General features: G+C 50.2%; 1 protein-coding gene across 3 annotated transcripts in view; it reads right to left on the bottom strand.

Moving 5' to 3' along the window:
• Positions 1-1,227: 1,227 nt before the first annotated feature.
• The window catches only part of LOC115130025 (C-terminal-binding protein 2), a 46,471-nt gene continuing 27,595 nt past the window's right edge, over positions 1,228-20,103 (bottom strand). For 2 of the 3 annotated variants that reach the window (XM_065019598.1, XM_065019599.1), the window contains 3 exons: positions 6,072-6,199; positions 5,567-5,687; positions 1,228-5,365 (listed from right to left, as the gene is read on the bottom strand). In XM_065019598.1, coding sequence (XP_064875670.1) covers positions 5,197-5,365; positions 5,567-5,687; positions 6,072-6,199 — 418 coding nt within the window. In that variant the 3' untranslated portion in view covers positions 1,228-5,196. Of the gene's footprint in view, positions 5,366-5,545; positions 5,688-6,071; positions 6,200-20,103 lie in introns of all 3 variants that reach the window. The other variant, XM_065019600.1, reaches the window with a different exon arrangement.

Here is a 20,103-nt window from a genome sequence, read left to right on the forward strand (position 1 = left end):
TGTAGCCAGCAGGATCTAGTCCGGTCTTCAGCGATGACCCCAAAACAAAATACCCCATCATTTCCCATCGTATGACCTCAACCCACCATGGCAGTAACCAACAAGCTTCACTCTAAACTCAATTTTTTCAGGTCCACCTGTGCATTCCCAGGTTGTATTGATGTCCATTTCCCGTCTAACACAAACGAGGGACAGATAAATATCTCCGTCCGGGGCCAGTGTGGGGTCTGACAGGGGAATGCAGCACAGCAGCCCAGCCTGTTGCACAACAACCAGCCCCGAGTAGGAAACAGTGAAACACAGAGACCAGTGAATCAGCCTGGTAAAAAGCTGGTTTCTGCTGAGGAAAGTATTTTCCCTTCTAGAATCTGCAATATGCTGTATATTTAAATAGGCTGTACATGTGCCTAACGGTAACTGACTTGAGTTGACTAAATTGTTTTTGTCTACCGGTCTATGGAAAACGCAGTTCCTCGTGAGGAAGGAAAACAATACCACTGTAGGAAAACAAACTCTCTACTCTTAAGTGTTGGTCCAAGGTCGAAGGACTCGGAGGGAAATTTCTTCAAAAGGGAGTAGGGAGTGCAAATTCAATTAAAAACAGCATAAAGTGCATCATGTTAATCTAAGGTGGCATTGCATCCTATAAAGTAGCCTCCATGCAAGTGTGCACCCACGATAGCGTAGTCTTAAGGGTGCCTTAGCTCAGCTTAGATGGGCAGAGTACTACCTCCATGGGGAGGGACCAAAAGGTTTAGACAGCTTTTTAATGAAGAACAGTCTCATCAGGGGCTAGGGATGGTACATGTGGTGGCAATTTGGGGGTTGGCATTCCCCCCTCCCAATCCCTGTGGTGCTATGACTGTACCCATCTCACCTGCCTGCCTATAAAGCTGTTGGATTGCTTGGCACTGCATCACCCCTGTGCCCGTATAGACAGACAAGCAGGGATTGTAAAACAGAGTTGGTTAGGGTGCCAGAAGTTTGTAAAACTTGCTCCTATATCCCAAGGGCCGGACTTTATAAACAGGAGAAGGCGGCGGCAGGCAGCACACCTGGATCAACACTGCTATATAGCAAACCTTGCACTATGCACACATGAAAATTGCGCACACACACACACACACACGAGAGCAACGGTCAGTCAAATGAGTTAAAGGTTTGACATAGACATATGTTTCACACAGAACGAGAACACAGAAGAAAGCAGGGCGAGAAAGCAAAGGGTATATTTTTGGGATTTTATTAAAATACGGTGTGGAGTTTACCATCGGAAATTACCATCACAAACATGATTGTTTCTAATACAAAAAGTAAACAAAACAAAAACAAAGCTTAAGAGCCTAGTTACAGGAGACGTTACAGGAGACGTTACAGGAGACGTTACAGGAGTCTGGTGAAAGTAAATCAATGAATTCACGACAAAGGATGAGTGAAAGACACCCCCCCCAAAAAAAAAATAAAAAAACTCATGTTCACATGTTGTAAAAATACATTTCCCAAATTTCAACATTACACACAGCTCATTTAAAACATTTATTCATTCATTGCTAGATGAAGGTTAGATGTCAGTGCCAAAGAACAGAAGGTAAAACCAAACAAGAACTCACGGTGTACAAATGAAGGGAGAGAATGGTGAGGGCCTTCTGGAAGTCAGGAGACTGCTCAACATTCTGAGGAGCGCGGAACACAGAACAGACAGGGAGAGGAAGAGGCTGCGGGAGGATGTGTGCGCATTTCAACCCTGAGAGAGAAAAGTGACCAATTGTATCTATCCTTTTCAGCTGGTCTGACAGACCACATCAGTGTCCGCTGTTGCCCCCGGGGCTGGCCATGAAAGACTTTCAGAGCGCCGGAGCAGGGGAAACATTCTCACACCCCAGAGTGAAATATCAGATGGACTTTCCTTCAGTCTGTAGCACTGACAGTGACCTACTCAGCTACATGTATGGGGAAATTCAATCAAAATGGCTCACCCGGTTAACCCAGAAATGTTTTTCTGGACTGAGAAAATGCATATTTTGATTGATGTACTCAACAAAACATTTGCAGTGTGAAACTTAGACACTCAACTGCATGTCAAATCAAATACCCTTTTTAGCTCTGTGGAGAGCATGTTATTGTTGACTTATCCGGGAAACCTTGTCACCAGTTTTTGATTGAATAACGTCCTTACGGTGTGAGTTGTTAGCGGGGTTTCGTCTGACTGTGTGTCTCTCCTACCCCACCTACTGTGGTCAACTGTGTTTAAGGCAGTGAGTGTTTCCATGGCGACTCTACAGCTACTATACAGGGAGAGGCTAAATACAGCAGGGAGGCTAAGACAACGACAACAAAACAACTCAAACGTTTGTTCCTGAAATGTGTCAGTACAACATGTAGAACACAAAGTGAGCGCGATTACAACTGAAGAGTCAAAAAAAATCAAATGGATTTGAACACATTGATGAACTGAAAACCAAAAGAATGTCATCAATATCATCAATGGCAATTTAAGGTCACTATTTAAGCTCCTAATACAAACTATGGGGGATATTTAAAAAAATATATACTCATCACATGACACAGGAGCCTATAATGTCCTCATGTCCATGTCCTCATAGACTCTGGTAGGAAGGGGGGAAAAACTGTACATCACTGGTTACTGACCACCACAAAATGGCAACTTGGGTTAAGGGTTAAGCACTGGGGAGCAAAGGGTGGACAACAAGATGACAATCTTTAGGCCAATAGCGTTTGCCCTCCAAAAATACCTCACATGCACAATAGCTAGAGCAGCATGACATTAGGGAGAGTAGAAAGGCATACAGTTCTACATTCTAGAAAATAAAAACGGATCATGCTGACACTTTGAATTTGAATCCAAGTTTCATTGTGCTGTAGAACGGGGAGGTTGAAGAAGCTTGTCAGATCAACTGCAATCTGATGTCGAAATGGAGAATCACGGGAAAGCATTGTGCTCATTTTTTTCCACAGAGAAACAAATGAAGTATAACATTTAAGGTGAAGATGAGAGATAAGTAACTGGTCTCGGTGCCTGAGATTTTTGACAGTGTGGGGGGGGGGGGGGACTGCAGACAAATCCTAAAAAGTTGGTCAATTCGGTTATTGAGTGGGGTTCTTATTTATCATCGTCATTGTTACAATTTTCACAACCCTTCTGGTCAGGAATAGCAAAGTGGTCTCTACAAAAGCTGTACAAAAAAGAAAAGGGTTTGAACGTACATTCAATATCTGTTACTGAGGTACTATAAAAAGTTATTCCCTTGAAACAACGAGAAACGACGGCGTTAAGAACTACTCTTTCAGAAAGACAACGACTTGTCAATACAACCAATGGGGAGGGGGGGTCCACATGCAGACAACACGGTCGCCTTTGAAAAGCCACTATGATCATGTAAGAATAAAGACTCCACACACTCTCCCTTTGGCCTTAACGGGAACGGTGAATCTCCGTCTTCTTAAAGGGATGGTTGAATCAACTCGCTGGCTACACTGCCCATTCTTAAAGGGATGGGTGGATCCACACTTGCTGATAAAGCACTAGTGGAGAGCAGAGTTCTTCAAGGGCTGGATGGGGTGAGAGAGAGAGGTTGGGTGGATGGACTGCGATAAAAGATCGGAGAGGTCTGGGAGAGAGAGAGCGAGAGAGAGAGAAAGACAGCGAGTCCTTGCCTTGTCACCCGTCCTGGTTGTCTTTGGAAGTCAGCAGGTAATTAATGACGTCACGGCAAAAGAGTTGTACTTCACTTTCCCTGCGGCTGACTGCTTCGTGTGGACGTGTTAAGAAAACCCAGGGGTAGCTGTCAGGCTGGTTATACGCAGCTCAGCGCTGCAGCCAAATCACTGCCCCTCTCTCTGAGCACAGCCTGCAGACCGAGCATTCAGATGGCAGTGGTACCCCCTGCTGGCCAAACATCAGTCCTACACAGCTGACCTGTGCTGCCCACTGCTAACAATGTTGCAAGCTCGCTGTGTGTGTCCGGGTGTACTTGGTGCTAAGTGCCTCTGAGAAACAAAAAGGCCCTTGAACAATAGTTTGACTTTTTTTTTGGGGGGGGGGCACAATCCTACTGATATGAAACTGTTCTCACGTGATCTTGAAGCTACACACCGGTTCAGGGGACAGCCTTTACAGAATAAACATTTCACATAACTGTTGCTGAGTATAAGACCACGTCGTGGGCAAGGGCCTGTTGAGTGACGACACAGAGCACAACATAGGACGCCATCCATCTGACCTTTCAACAGGAAGTGACTGTCGCTGGAACAAAAGGAGCTCGGCTGTTAAAGACCACCAAAAGGGCATATAAAAGCAGGAAAGAGAATTGTCGCCTGCCAAAGGAGAGGGTTAACCATCTTGAGGAGAAGAGACAGGACTCACAGGGTTTAACACAGCCCTGTAGCGGCAGAGGAGACGTAACACGCTTTGCTAAGGTTTCAGCTCTTCACTGACATTATTCATCCCTACACTAGCCAACAGACAGGGAATCAGGTAGCCTGGACCCAGATCTGTATGTGCTTTAGCTGACTTGGCTAAAGCTAGCTAGATAGAGATCTAGGATCAGGCTAGGAATTATCCGGACAATAGAAGCCCGATGTGTTGTGTGTCTTACTTTTGTACACATTTTCTAAAATATGAGAGAGAGAGAGAGAGAGAGAGAGAGAGAGAGGCGTAAGAGAAAGGATTGCAGTAACATCAGAAAGCCACTAATGTACGCCGGGCCAACCCTTCACGCCTCTCTCACGGATCATAACAGCCAGACTCTCGGTCCAGCTTTGCTGGAGAAATGCTACTCAAAACAATAACTAAATGTTTTGTTTTTCCTCAAAAGAATAAAAAAAAAAATATGAAAATACCAATCCAATTGAATACTTGAGAAGAGAGTTATTGCTGAAGGTTTGTTTGTTGTGGGGGGAATATGGATAGAGGGGAGTTAGGGGTCCATGGGGGGGGTTCAGTGGGTCCGAGGAAGGGTTACGGAGGAGGGGGATTTTGTGGACGGCAGGTCACTCCTGGGCTGGTACTGTGTTCTGAAGGACCGGCGCTTGAACAGATCCAGATCGAACCGGATCAAACCGGAACCCCAGTGTCAATCTGCCTGAGGTCGGAGAGGAGGGTTGGTGGTGATGACGATGGTGGGAGGAGAGGGTGGGGTTGTTGGTTTCCAGGGGTGACGGAGGAATGTTGGGGTGCTATTGGTCAGAGGGGATGTCTCTGTCTGCCTCTGCCTTGCTGGGTTGCCCTGGCGATGAGGTGTGGGGGGGGTGGGACACAGGGGCGATGGCGTGAGCCAGGGCCTCTACCCCTGCTCCCGCCCCCGTCAGACCCCCTGCTGCTACGCTGATCAGACCCACAGGAAACCTGACGTGTAGAGACAGCGAGAGAACGTATCAGGGCCTTGTTCAGGAGGGAACAACATTGCAGCACATTCATCAACAACCAAATCTACTGTGAAGAACAGATATCGTATTTTGCATAAAATGAAATATAATTATAATAATCACGATACACTTCCTGACTTGGTTGTCCTCCTGTGCTCACCTTAACCGCTGAGGGTCTCACCTGTATGCACCGCCTCCGTTGAGTTCAGGGTGGACTGTTGCAGCCTCCATACTGGGCCACTGGGACGCTGCCATCAGATATTCCTTATTCACACAGTTCTTCAGACTGTCTGGGATACGCCCTAACAGAGGACAGACAGGGGACAAGGGCTTAGCGTGTAAATCCCCCAATCTCCGTTTTAATAACCAGGATACCATTTTCGGGACAGGTGGCGTACAAGCCACTCAGGGAGTCTCCTGCACATGCAGCAAATTTTTTTTTATAACCATTTTAAACTCTCACAATATTGATTAGCATTTTTCTTGTGTGCAAAAAAAATAAGAGTGTCGGTAAGATATAACACCAGCCCACTCTAGAACCTCAAAAGATGCAGCCATACTCAAGCTACATAAAGCCACTGAAATAATCAATTCATCACTACGTAATAACTAATAATACAAAGTTAGGATGGCGATGGAATCCCAGGCGGTGTTAACTAGCTGAAGCTGAGTGTTAGGGGTCTTACCAGTGATGGCACGGCGCACCTCCCTGGCAGCCTCCTCTCTGGCCTCGATGGAGGCCTGCTCACTGTACCAGGATGTGTGGGGGGTACAGATGAGGTTGGGAGCATCCTTCAGAGGGCCCTGGGAGAAACTACAACAACAGAGAGAGGGTTAGAGGGGGAAAGCGAGGGGGGGGGTTGCACGGTCAAACAGACCTGTGGGGGTTCGAAATCAGGCTAGGATCCTTCAGTGGGCTGTGTGTGTCAGAAGGGCTCGGTCTCGTGAACGACTGAACGTCCAGTGTGTGTGTGTGTACCTGAAGGGCTCTGTCTCGTGGACTAAACGTCCAGTGTGTGTGTGTGTACCTGAAGGGCTCTGTCTCGTGAACGACTGAACGTCCAGTGTGTGTGTGTGTGTACCTGAAGGGCTCTGTCTCGTGAACAACTGAACGTCCAGTGTGTGTGTGTGTACCTGAAGGGCTCTGTCTCGTGAACGACTGAACGTCCAGTGTTGTGTGTGTACCTGAAGGGCTCTGTCTCGTGGACTAAACATCCAGTGTGTGTGTGTGTACCTGAAGGGCTCTGTCTCGTGAACGACTGAACGTCCAGTGTGTGTGTGTACCTGAATGGCTCTGTCTCGTGAATGACTGAACGTCCAGTGTGTGTGTGTGTGTGTGTACCTGAATGGCTCTGTCTCGTGAACGACTGAACGTCCAGTGTGTGTGTACCTGAAGGGCTCTGTCTCGTGAACGACTGAACGTCCAGTGTGTGTGTGTACCTGAAGGGCTCTGTGTTGTGAACGACAAAACGTCCAGTGTGTGTGTGTGTACCTGAAGGGCTCTGTCTCGTGAACGACTGAACGTCCAGTGTGTGTGTACCTGAAGGGCTCTGTCTCGTGAACGACTGAACGTCCAGTGTGTGTGTGTGTACCTGAAGGGCTCTGTCTCGTGAACGACTGAACGTCCAGTGTGTGTGTGTGTGTGTGTACCTGAAGGACTCTGTCTCGTGAACGACTGAACGTCCAGTGTGTGTGTGTGTGTGTGTACCTGAAGGGCTCTGTCTCGTGAACGACTGAACGTCCAGTGTGTGTGTGTGTGTACCTGAAGGGCTCTGTCTCGTGAATGACTGAACGTCCAGTGTGTGTGTGTGTGTGTACCTGAATGGCTCTGTCTCGTGAATGACTGAACGTCCAGTGTGTGTGTGTGTGTGTGTGTACCTGAATGGCTCTGTCTCGTGAATGACTGAACGTCCAGTGTGTGTGTGGGTGTGTGTACCTGAATGGCTCTGTCTCGTGAATGACTGAACGTCCAGTGTGTGTGTGTGTGTACCTGAAGGGCTCTGTCTCGTGAACGACTGAACGTCCAGTGTGTGTGTGTGTGTACCTGAAGGGCTCTGTCTCGTGAATGACTGAACGTCCAGTGTGTGTGTGTGTGTGTGTGAAGGGCTCTGTCTCGTGGACTGACGTCCAGTGTGTGTGTGTGTACCTGAATGGCTCTGTCTCGTGAATGACTGAACGTCCAGTGTGTGTGTGTGTACCTGAATGGCTCTGTCTCGTGGACTGAACGTCCAGTGTGTGTACCTGAAGGGCTCTGTCTCGTGAATGACTGAACGTCCAGTGTGTGTGTGTGTGTGTGTGTGTGTGTGTGTACCTGAAGGGCTCTGTCTCGTGAATGACTGAACGTCCAGTGTGTGTGTGTGTACCTGAAGGGCTCTGTCTCGTGAACGACTGAACGTCCAGTGTGTGTGTGTGTGTACCTGAAGGGCTCTGTCTCGTGAATGACTGAACGTCCAGTGTGTGTGTGTACCTGAAGGGCTCTGTCTCGTGAATGACTGAACGTCCAGTGTGTGTGTGTACCTGAATGGCTCTGTCTCGTGAATGACTGAACGTCCAGTGTGTGTGTGTGTGTGTACCTGAATGGCTCTGTCTCGTGAACGACTGAACGTCCAGTGTGTGTGTACCTGAAGGGCTCTGTCTCGTGAATGACTGAACGTCCAGTGTGTGTACCTGAAGGGCTCTGTCTCGTGAACAACTGAACGTCCAGTGTGTGTGTGTGTGTACCTGAAGGGCTCTGTCTCGTGAATGACTGAACGTCCAGTGTGTGTGTGTGTGTACCTGAATGGCTCTGTCTCGTGAATGACTGAACGTCCAGTGTGTGTGTGTGTACCTGAATGGCTCTGTCTCGTGAATGACTGAACGTCCAGTGTGTGTGTGTGTGTACCTGAAGGGCTCTGTCTCGTGAATGACTGAACGTCCAGTGTGTGTGTGTGTGTACCTGAAGGGCTCTGTCTCGTGAACGACTGAACGTCCAGTGTGTGTGTTCCTGAAGGGCTCTGTCTCGTGAACGACTGAACGTCCAGTGTGTGTGTGTACCTGAAGGGCTCTGTGTCGTGAACGACTGAACGTCCAGTGTGTGTGTGTGTGTGTGTGTGTGTGTGTGTACCTGAAGGGCTCTGTCTCGTGGACTAAACGTCCAGTGTGTGTACCTGAAGGGCTCTGTCTCGTGAACGACTGAACGTCCAGTGTGTGTGTGTGTGTGTACCTGAAGGGCTCTGTCTCGTGGACTAAACGTCCAGTGTGTGTACCTGAAGGGCTCTGTCTCGTGAACGACTGAACGTCCAGTGTGTGTGTATGTGTACCTGAAGGGCTCTGTCTCGTGAACGACTGAACGTCCAGTGTGTGTGTGTGTGTACCTGAAGGGCTCTGTCTCGTGAACGACTGAACGTCCAGTGTTGTGTGTGTGTGTGTACCTGAAGGGCTCTGTGTCGTGAACGACAAAATGTCCAGTGTGTGTGTGTGTGTGTGTGTGTGTACCTGAAGGGCTCTGTCTCGTGAACGACTGAACGTCCAGTGTGTGTGTGTGTGTGTGTACCTGAAGGGCTCTGTCTCGTGAACGACTGAACGTCCAGTGTGTGTGTGTGTGTACCTGAAGGGCTCTGTCTCGTGAACGACTGAACGTCCAGTGTGTGTGGGCTCTGTCTCGTGACCTGAATGGCTCTGTCTGAATGGCTGAACGACTGAACGTCCAGTGTGTGTGTGTGTGTGTACCTGAATGGCTCTGTCTCGTGAATGACTGAACGTCCAGTGTGTGTGTGTGTGTGTACCTGAATGGCTCTGTCTCGTGAACGACTGAACGTCCAGTGTGTGTGTTCCTGAAGGGCTCTGTCTCGTGAACGACTGAACGTCCAGTGTGTGTGTGTGTACCTGAAGGGCTCTGTCTCGTGAACGACTGAACGTCCAGTGTGTGTGTGTACCTGAATGGCTCTGTCTCGTGAATGACTGAACGTCCAGTGTGTGTGTGTGTACCTGAATGGCTCTGTCTCGTGGACTAAACGTCCAGTGTGTGTACCTGAAGGGCTCTGTCTCGTGAACGACTGAACGTCCAGTGTGTGTGTGTGTGTGTGTACCTGAAGGGCTCCGTCTCGTGAATGACTGAATGTCCAGTGTGTGTGTGTACCTGAAGGGCTCTGTCTCGTGAATGACTGAACGTCCAGTGTGTGTGTGTGTGTACCTGAAGGGCTCTGTCTCGTGAATGACTGAACGTCCAGTGTGTGTGTGTACCTGAATGGCTCTGTCTCGTGAATGACTGAACGTCCAGTGTGTGTGTGTGTGTGTGTGTGTGTACCTGAAGGGCTCTGTCTCGTGAATGACTGAACGTCCAGTGTGTGTGTGTGTACCTGAAGGGCTCTGTCTCGTGAACGACTGAACGTCCAGTGTGTGTGTGTACCTGAAGGGCTCTGTCTCGTGAATGACTGAACGTCCAGTGTGTGTGTGTGTGTACCTGAAGGGCTCTGTCTCGTGAACGACTGAACGTCCAGTGTGTGTGTGTACCTGAAGGGCTCTGTCTCGTGAACGACTGAACGTCCAGTGTGTGTGTGTGTACCTGAAGGGCTCTGTCTCGTGAACGACTGAACGTCCAGTGTGTGTGTGTGTGTGTGTGTACCTGAAGGACTCTGTCTCGTGAACGACTGAACGTCCAGTGTGTGTGTGTGTGTGTGTACCTGAAGGGCTCTGTCTCGTGAATGACTGAACGTCCAGTGTGTGTGTGTACCTGAAGGGCTCTGTCTCGTGAACGACTGAACGTCCAGTGTGTGTGTGTGTGTGTACCTGAATGGCTCTGTCTCGTGAATGACTGAACGTTCAGTGTGTGTGTGTGTGTGTACCTGAATGGCTCTGTCTCGTGAATGACTGAACGTCCAGTGTGTGTGTGTGTGTACCTGAAGGGCTCTGTCTCGTGAATGACTGAACGTCCAGTGTGTGTTCCTGAAGGGCTCTGTCTCGTGAATGACTGAACGTCCAGTGTGTGTGTGTGTCTGTCTCGTGTGACGTCCAGTGTGTGTGTGTACCTGAATGGCTCTGTCTCGTGAATGACTGAACGTCCAGTGTGTGTGTGTGTACCTGAATGGCTCTGTCTCGTGGACTAAACGTCCAGTGTGTGTACCTGAAGGGCTCTGTCTCGTGAACGACTGAACGTCCAGTGTGTGTGTGTGTGTCTGTCTCGTGAATGACTGAAGGGCTCTGTCTCGTGAATGACTGAACGTCCAGTGTGTGTGTGTGTACCTGAAGGGCTCTGTCTCGTGAACGTCCACTGAACGGCTCTGTCAGTGTGTGTGTGTGTGTACCTGAAGGGCTCTGTCTCGTGAATGACTGAACGTCCAGTGTGTGTGTGTGTGTACCTGAATGGCTCTGTCTCGTGAATGACTGAACGTCCAGTGTGTGTGTGTGTGTGTGTACCTGAATGGCTCTGTCTCGTGAATGACTGAACGTCCAGTGTGTGTGTGTGTGTGTGTACCTGAATGGCTCTGTCTCGTGAATGACTGAACGTCCAGTGTGTGTGTACCTGAAGGGCTCTGTCTCGTGAATGACTGAACGTCCAGTGTGTGTGTACCTGAAGGGCTCTGTCTCGTGAATGACTGAACGTCCAGTGTGTGTGTGTGTGTGTGTACCTGAAGGGCTCTGTCTCGTGAATGACTGAACGTCCAGTGTGTGTGTGTGTGTACCTGAATGGCTCTGTCTCGTGAATGACTGAACGTCCAGTGTGTGTGTGTGTGTACCTGAATGGCTCTGTCTCGTGAATGACTGAACGTCCAGTGTGTGTGTGTGTGTGTGTACCTGAAGGGCTCTGTCTCGTGAATGACTGAACGTCCAGTGTGTGTGTGTGTGTACCTGAAGGGCTCTGTCTCGTGAACGACTGAACGTCCAGTGTGTGTGTGTGTGTACCTGAAGGGCTCTGTCTCGTGAATGACTGAACGTCCAGTGTGTGTGTGTGTGTACCTGAAGGTCTCGTGACGTGTCCAGTGTGTGTGTGTGTGTGTGTGAAGGGCTCTGTCTCGTGAATGACTGAACGTCCAGTGTGTGTGTGTGTGTACCTGAAGGGCTCTGTCTCGTGAATGACTGAACGTCCAGTGTGTGTGTGTGTGTACCTGAATGGCTCTGTCTCGTGAATGACTGAACGTCCAGTGTGTGTGTGTGTGAATGGCTCTGTCTCGTGAACGACTGAACGTCCAGTGTGTGTGTGTACCTGAAGGGCTCAGTGTCGTGAACGACTGAACGTCCAGTGTGTGTGTGTGTGTGTGTACCTGAAGGGCTCTGTCTCGTGGACTAAACGTCCAGTGTGTGTACCTGAAGGGCTCTGTCTCGTGAACGACTGAACGTCCAGTGTGTGTGTGTGTGTGTGTGTGTGTGTGTGTGTACCTGAAGGGCTCTGTCTCGTGAACGACTGAACGTCCAGTGTGTGTGTATGTGTACCTGAAGGGCTCTGTCTCGTGAACGACTGAACGTCCAGTGTGTGTGTGTACCTGAAGGGCTCTGTCTCGTGAACGACTGAACGTCCAGTGTGTGTGTGTGTGTGTGTACCTGAAGGGCTCTGTGTCGTGAACGACAAAATGTCCAGTGTGTGTGTGTGTGTACCTGAAGGGCTCTGTCTCGTGAACGACTGAACGTCCAGTGTGTGTGTTCCTGAAGGGCTCTGTCTCGTGAACGACTGAACGTCCAGTGTGTGTGTGTGTGTGTACCTGAAGGGCTCTGTCTCGTGAACGACTGAACGTCCAGTGTGTGTGTGTACCTGAAGGGCTCTGTCTCGTGAACGACTGAACGTCCAGTGTGTGTGTGTGTGTGTACCTGAAGGGCTCTGTCTCGTGAATGACTGAACGTCCAGTGTGTGTGTGTGTGTACCTGAAGGGCTCTGTCTCGTGAATGACTGAACGTCCAGTGTGTGTGTGTGTGTACCTGAAGGGCTCTGTCTCGTGAACGACTGAACGTCCAGTGTGTGTGTGTGTGTACCTGAAGGGCTCTGTCTCGTGAATGACTGAACGTCCAGTGTGTGTGTGTGTGTGTGTACCTGAAGGGCTCTGTCTCGTGAATGACTGAACGTCCAGTGTGTGTGTACCTGAAGGGCTCTGTCTCGTGAACGACTGAACGTCCAGTGTGTGTGTGTGTGTGTACCTGAATGGCTCTGTCTCGTGAATGACTGAACGTTCAGTGTGTGTGTGTGTGTGTACCTGAATGGCTCTGTCTCGTGAACGACTGAACGTCCAGTGTGTGTGTGTGTGTGTGTACCTGAAGGGCTCTGTCTCGTGAATGACTGAACGTCCAGTGTGTGTGTGTGTGTGTGTACCTGAAGGGCTCTGTCTCGTGAATGACTGAACGTCCAGTGTGTGTGTGTGTGTGTGTGTACCTGAAGGGCTCTGTCTCGTGAACGACTGAACGTCCAGTGTGTGTGTGTGTGTACCTGAAGGGCTCTGTCTCGTGAATGACTGAACGTCCAGTGTGTGTGTGTGTGTGTACCTGAAGGGCTCTGTCTCGTGAACGACTGAACGTCCAGTGTGTGTGTGTGTGTGTGTGTACCTGAAGGGCTCTGTCTCGTGGACTAAACGTCCAGTGTGTGTACCTGAAGGGCTCTGTCTCGTGAATGACTGAACGTCCAGTGTGTGTGTGTGTACCTGAATGGCTCTGTCTCGTGAACGACTGAACGTCCAGTGTGTGTGTACCTGAAGGGCTCTGTCTCGTGAATGACTGAACGTCCAGTGTGTGTGTGTGTGTACCTGAAGGGCTCTGTCTCGTGAACGACTGAACGTCCAGTTGTGTGTGTGTGTGTACCTGAAGGGCTCTGTCTCGTGAACGACTGAACGTCCAGTGTGTGTGTGTCCTGAAGGGCTCTGTCTCGTGAATGACTGAACGTCCAGTGTGTGTGTGTGTGTACCTGAAGGGCTCTGTCTCGTGAATGACTGAACGTCCAGTGTGTGTGTGTGTACCTGAAGGGCTCTGTCTCGTGAACGACTGAACGTCCAGTGTGTGTGTGTGTGTACCTGAAGGGCTCTGTCTCGTGAACGACTGAACGTCCAGTGTGTGTGTGTACCTGAAGGGCTCTGTCTCGTGAATGACTGAACGTCCAGTGTGTGTGTGTGTGTGTGTACCTGAAGGGCTCTGTCTCGTGAACGACTGAACGTCCAGTGTGTGTGTGTACCTGAAGGGCTCTGTCTCGTGAATGACTGAACGTCCAGTGTGTGTGTGTGTACCTGAAGGGCTCTGTCTCGTGAATGACTGAACGTCCAGTGTGTGTGTGTGTGTACCTGAAGGGCTCTGTCTCGTGAATGACTGAACGTCCAGTGTGTGTGTGTGTGTACCTGAAGGGCTCTGTCTCGTGAACGACTGAACGTCCAGTGTGTGTGTGTGTGTGTACCTGAAGGGCTCTGTCTCGTGAATGACTGAACGTCCAGTGTGTGTGTACCTGAAGGGCTCTGTCTCGTGAATGACTGAACGTCCAGTGTGTGTGTGTGTGTGTACCTGAAGGGCTCTGTCTCGTGAACGACTGAACGTCCAGTGTGTGTGTGTGTGTGTACCTGAAGGGCTCTGTCTCGTGAATGACTGAACGTCCAGTGTGTGTGTGTGTGTACCTGAATGGCTCTGTCTCGTGAATGACTGAACGTCCAGTGTGTGTGTGTGTGTACCTGAATGGCTCTGTCTCGTGAATGACTGAACGTCCAGTGTGTGTGTGTGTGTACCTGAATGGCTCTGTCTCGTGAACGACTGAACGTCCAGTGTGTGTGTGTGTGTGTACCTGAAGGGCTCTGTCTCGTAAATGACTGAACGTCCAGTGTGTGTGTACCTGAATGGCTCTGTCTCGTGAATGACTGAACGTCCAGTGTGTGTGTGTGTACCTGAAGGGCTCTGTCTCGTGAACGACTGAACGTCCAGTGTGTGTGTGTGTGTGTACCTGAAGGGCTCTGTCTCGTGAATGACTGAACGTCCAGTGTGTGTGTGTGTGTACCTGAATGGCTCTGTCTCGTGAATGACTGAACGTCCAGTGTGTGTGTGTGTACCTGAATGGCTCTGTCTCGTGAATGACTGAACGTCCAGTGTGTGTGTGTGTGTGTGTGTCCTGAAGGGCTCTGTCTCGTGAATGACTGAACGTCCAGTGTGTGTGTGTGTGTACCTGAAGGGCTCTGTCTCGTGAACGACTGAACGTCCAGTGTGTGTGTACCTGAAGGGCTCTGTCTCGTGAATGACTGAACGTCCAGTGTGTGTGTGTGTACCTGAAGGGCTCTGTCTCGTGAATGACTGAACGTCCAGTGTGTGTGTGTGTGTCTGAAGGGCTCTGTCTCGTGAACGACTGAACGTCCAGTGTGTGTGTGTGTGTACCTGAAGGGCTCTGTCTCGTGAATGACTGAACGTCCAGTGTGTGTGTGTGTGTGTGTGTACCTGAATGGCTCTGTCTCGTGAATGACTGAACGTCCAGTGTGTGTGTGTGTGTGTACCTGAATGGCTCTGTCTCGTGAATGACTGAACGTCCAGTGTGTGTGTGTGTGTACCTGAAGGGCTCTGTCTCGTGAATGACTGAACGTCCAGTGTGTGTGTGTGTGAAGGGCTCTGTCTCGTGACCTGAATCCAGTGTGTGTGTGTGTGTACCTGAAGGGCTCTGTCTCGTGAATGACTGAACGTCCAGTGTGTGTGTGTGTGTGTGTACCTGAATGGCTCTGTCTCGTGAATGACTGAACGTCCAGTGTGTGTGTGTGTGTGTACCTGAATGGCTCTGTCTCGTGAATGACTGAACGTCCAGTGTGTGTGTGTACCTGAAGGGCTCTGTCTCGTGAATGACTGAACGTCCAGTGTGTGTGTGTACCTGAAGGGCTCTGTCTCGTGAATGACTGAACGTCCAGTGTGTGTGTGTACCTGAAGGGCTCTGTCTCGTGAACGACTGAACGTCCAGTGTGTGTGTGTGTGTGTGTACCTGAAGGGCTCTGTCTCGTGAACGACTGAACGTCCAGTGTGTGTGTGTACCTGAAGGGCTCTGTCTCGTGAATGACTGAACGTCCAGTGTGTGTGTGTGTGTGTACCTGAATGGCTCTGTCTCGTGAATGACTGAACGTCCAGTGTGTGTGTGTGTGTGTGTGTGTGTGTACCTGAATGGCTCTGTCTCGTGAATGACTGAACGTCCAGTGTGTGTGTGTGTGTGTACCTGAATGGCTCTGTCTCGTGAACGACTGAACGTCCAGTGTGTGTGTACCTGAAGGGCTCTGTCTCGTGAATGACTGAACGTCCAGTGTGTGTGTGTGTGTACCTGAAGGGCTCTGTCTCGTGAACGACTGAACGTCCAGTGTGTGTGTGTGTGTACCTGAAGGGCTCTGTCTCGTGAATGACTGAACGTCCAGTGTGTGTGTGTGTACCTGAATGGCTCTGTCTCGTGAATGACTGAACGTCCAGTGTGTGTGTGTGTACCTGAATGGCTCTGTCTCGTGAATGACTGAACGTCCAGTGTGTGTGTGTGTGTGTACCTGAAGGGCTCTGTCTCGTGAATGACTGAACGTCCAGTGTGTGTGTGTGTGTGTACCTGAAGGGCTCTGTCTCGTGAATGACTGAACGTCCAGTGTGTGTGTGTGTGTGTGTACCTGAAGGGCTCTGTCTCGTGAATGACTGAACGTCCAGTGTGTGTGTGTGTGTGTACCTGAAGGGCTCTGTCTCGTGAATGACTGAACGTCCAGTGTGTGTGTGTGTGTGTACCTGAAGGGCTCTGTCTCGTGAACGACTGAACGTCCAGTGTGTGTGTGTGTGTGTGTGTGTGTGTGTGTGTGTACCTGAATGGCTCTGTCTCATGACTGACTGAACGTCCAGTGTGTGTGTGTACCTGAATGGCTCTGTCTCGTGAATGACTGAACGTTCAGTGTGTGTGTGTGTGTGTACCTGAATGGCTCTGTCTCGTGAACGACTGAACGTCCAGTGTGTGTGTGTGTGTGTGTACCTGAAGGGCTCTGTCTCGTGAATGACTGAACGTCCAGTGTGTGTGTACCTGAAGGGCTCTGTCTCGTGAATGACTGAACGTCCAGTGTGTGTGTGTGTGTGTGTGTGTACCTGAAGGGCTCTGTCTCGTGAACGACTGAACGTCCAGTGTGTGTGTGTACCTGAAGGGCTCTGTGTCGTGAATGACAAAACGTCCAGTGTGTGTGTGTGTGTGTACCTGAAGGGCTCTGTCTCGTGAATGACTGAACGTCCAGTGTGTGTGTGTGTGTACCTGAAGGGCTCTGTCTCGTGAACGACTGAACGTCCAGTGTGTGTGTGTGTGTGTGTGTGTACCTGAATGGCTCTGTCTCGTGAATGACTGAACGTCCAGTGTGTGTGTGTGTGTGTACCTGAATGGCTCTGTCTCGTGAATGACTGAACGTCCAGTGTGTGTGTGTGTGTGTACCTGAAGGGCTCTGTCTCGTGAATGACTGAACGTCCAGTGTGTGTGTGTGTGTGTGTGTGTGTACCTGAAGGGCTCTGTCTCGTGAATGACTGAACGTCCAGTGTGTGTGTGTGTACTTGAATGGCTCTGTCTCGTGAATGACTGAACGTTCAGTGTGTGTGTGTGTGTGTACCTGAATGGCTCTGTCTCGTGAACGACTGAACGTCCAGTGTGTGTGTGTGTGTGTGTACCTGAAGGGCTCTGTCTCGTGAATGACTGAACGTCCAGTGTGTGTGTGTGTGTGTACCTGAATGGCTCTGTCTCGTGAATGACTGAACGTCCAGTGTGTGTGTGTACCTGAATGGCTCTGTCTCGTGAATGACTGAACGTCCAGTGTGTGTGTGTGTGTACCTGAAGGGCTCTGTCTCGTGAACGACTGAACGTCCAGTGTGTGTGTGTGTGTGTACCTGAAGGGCTCTGTCCTCTGTCTCGTGAATGACGACTGAAAACGTCCAGTGTGTGTGTGTGTGTGTACCTGAAGGGCTCTGTCTCGTGAATGACTGAACGTCCAGTGTGTGTGTGTGTGTGTGTGTACCTGAAGGGCTCTGTCTCGTGAATGACTGAACGTCCAGTGTGTGTGTGTGTGTACCTGAAGGGCTCTGTCTCGTGAACGACTGAACGTCCAGTGTGTGTGTGTGTGTACCTGAAGGGCTCTGTCTCGTGAATGACTGAACGTCCAGTGTGTGTGTGTGTGTACCTGAATGGCTCTGTCTCGTGAATGACTGAACGTCCAGTGTGTGTGTGTGTGTGTGTACCTGAATGGCTCTGTCTCGTGAATGACTGAACGTCCAGTGTGTGTGTGTGTGTGTACCTGAATGGCTCTGTCTCGTGAACGACTGAACGTCCAGTGTGTGTGTACCTGAAGGGCTCTGTCTCGTGAATGACTGAACGTCCAGTGTGTGTGTGTGTGTACCTGAAGGGCTCTGTCTCGTGAATGACTGAACGTCCAGTGTGTGTGTACCTGAAGGGCTCTGTCTCGTGAATGACTGAACGTCCAGTGTGTGTGTGTGTGTGTACCTGAAGGGCTCTGTCTCGTGAACGACTGAACGTCCAGTGTGTGTGTGTGTGTACCTGAAGGGCTCTGTCTCGTGAATGACTGAACGTCCAGTGTGTGTGTACCTGAATGGCTCTGTCTCGTGAATGACTGAACGTCCAGTGTGTGTGTGTGTGTGTGTACCTGAAGGGCTCTGTCTCGTGAATGACTGAACGTCCAGTGTGTGTGTGTGTGTGTACCTGAATGGCTCTGTCTCGTGAATGACTGAACGTCCAGTGTGTGTGTGTGTGTGTGTACCTGAAGGGCTCTGTCTCGTGAATGACTGAACGTCCAGTGTGTGTGTGTGTGTGTACCTGAATGGCTCTGTCTCGTGAATGACTGAACGTCCAGTGTGTGTGTGTGTACCTGAAGGGCTCTGTCTCGTGAATGACTGAACGTCCAGTGTGTGTGTGTGTGTACCTGAAGGGCTCTGTCTCGTGAATGACTGAACGTCCAGTGTGTGTGTGTGTGTGTGTACCTGAATGGCTCTGTCTCGTGAATGACTGAACGTCCAGTGTGTGTGTGTGTGTACCTGAATGGCTCTGTCTCGTGAATGACTGAACGTCCAGTGTGTGTGTGTGTGTGTACCTGAAGGGCTCTGTCTCGTGAATGACTGAACGTCCAGTGTGTGTGTGTGTGTGTACCTGAAGGGCTCTGTCTCGTGAATGACTGAACGTCCAGTGTGTGTGTGTGTGTGTACCTGAAGGGCTCTGTCTCGTGAACGACTGAACGTCCAGTGTGTGTGTGTACCTGAAGGGCTCTGTGTTGTGAATGACAAAACGTCCAGTGTGTGTGTGTACCTGAAGGGCTCTGTCTCGTGAACGACTGAACGTCCAGTGTGTGTGTGTGTGTACCTGAATGGCTCTGTCTCGTGAATGACTGAACGTCCAGTGTGTGTGTGTGTGTGTGTGTGTGTGTGTGTGTGTGTACCTGAAGGGCTCTGTCTCGTGAATGACTGAACGTCCAGTGTGTGTGTGTGTGTGTGTACCTGAAGGGCTCTGTCTCGTGAGGGAACGTCTGTGTGTGTGTGTGTGTACCTGAATGGCTCTGTCTCGTGAATGACTGAACGTCCAGTGTGTGTGTGTGTGTACCTGAAGGGCTCTGTCTCGTGAATGACTGAAGTCCAGGCCTGAAGGGCTCTGTCTCGTGAATGACTGAACGTCCAGTGTGTGTGTGTGTACCTGAAGGGCTCTGTCTCGTGAATGACTGAACGTCCAGTGTGTGTGTGTGTGTGTACCTGAATGGCTCTGTCTCGTGAATGACTGAACGTCCAGTGTGTGTGTGTGTGTGTGTACCTGAATGGCTCTGTCTCGTGAACGACTGAACGTCCAGTGTGTGTGTGTGTGTACCTGAAGGGCTCTGTCTCGTGAATGACTGAACGTCCAGTGTGTGTGTGTGTGTACCTGAAGGGCTCTGTCTCGTGAATGACTGAACGTCCAGTGTGTGTGTGTGTGTACCTGAAAGGGCTCTGTCTCGTGAATGACTGAACGTCCAGTGTGTGTGTGTGTGTACCTGAAGGGCTCTGTCTCGTGAATGACTGAACGTCCAGTGTGTGTGTGTGTGTACCTGAAGGGCTCTGTCTCGTGAATGACTGAACGTCCAGTGTGTGTGTGTGTGTGTACCTGAATGGCTCTGTCTCGTGAATGACTGAACGTCCAGTGTGTGTGTGTGTGTGTGTACCTGAATGGCTCTGTCTCGTGAATGACTGAACGTCCAGTGTGTGTGTGTGTGTGTACCTGAATGGCTCTGTCTCGTGAATGACTGAACGTCCAGTGTGTGTGTGTGTACCTGAAGGGCTCTGTCTCGTGAATGACTGAACGTCCAGTGTGTGTGTGTGTGTACCTGAAGGGCTCTGTCTCGTGAACGACTGAACGTCCAGTGTGTGTGTGTGTGTGTACCTGAAGGGCTCTGTCTCGTGAATGACTGAACGTCCAGTGTGTGTGTGTGTACCTGAATGGCTCTGTCTCGTGAATGACTGAACGTCCAGTGTGTGTGTGTGTGTACCTGAAGGGCTCTGTCTCGTGAATGACTGAACGTCCAGTGTGTGTGTGTGTGTGTACCTGAAGGGCTCTGTCTCGTGAATGACTGAACGTCCAGTGTGTGTGTGTGTGTGTGTACCTGAAGGGCTCTGTCTCGTGAATGACTGAACGTCCAGTGTGTGTGTGTGTGTGTGTACCTGAAGGGCTCTGTCTCGTGAATGACTGAACGTCCAGTGTGTGTGTGTACCTGAAGGGCTCTGTCTCGTGAATGACTGAACGTCCAGTGTGTGTGTGTGTGTACCTGAAGGGCTCTGTCTCGTGAACGA

Source organism: Oncorhynchus nerka, linkage group LG6 (assembly GCF_034236695.1).
Source record: "Oncorhynchus nerka isolate Pitt River linkage group LG6, Oner_Uvic_2.0, whole genome shotgun sequence".
NCBI classification, from domain to species: domain Eukaryota; kingdom Metazoa; phylum Chordata; class Actinopteri; order Salmoniformes; family Salmonidae; genus Oncorhynchus; species Oncorhynchus nerka.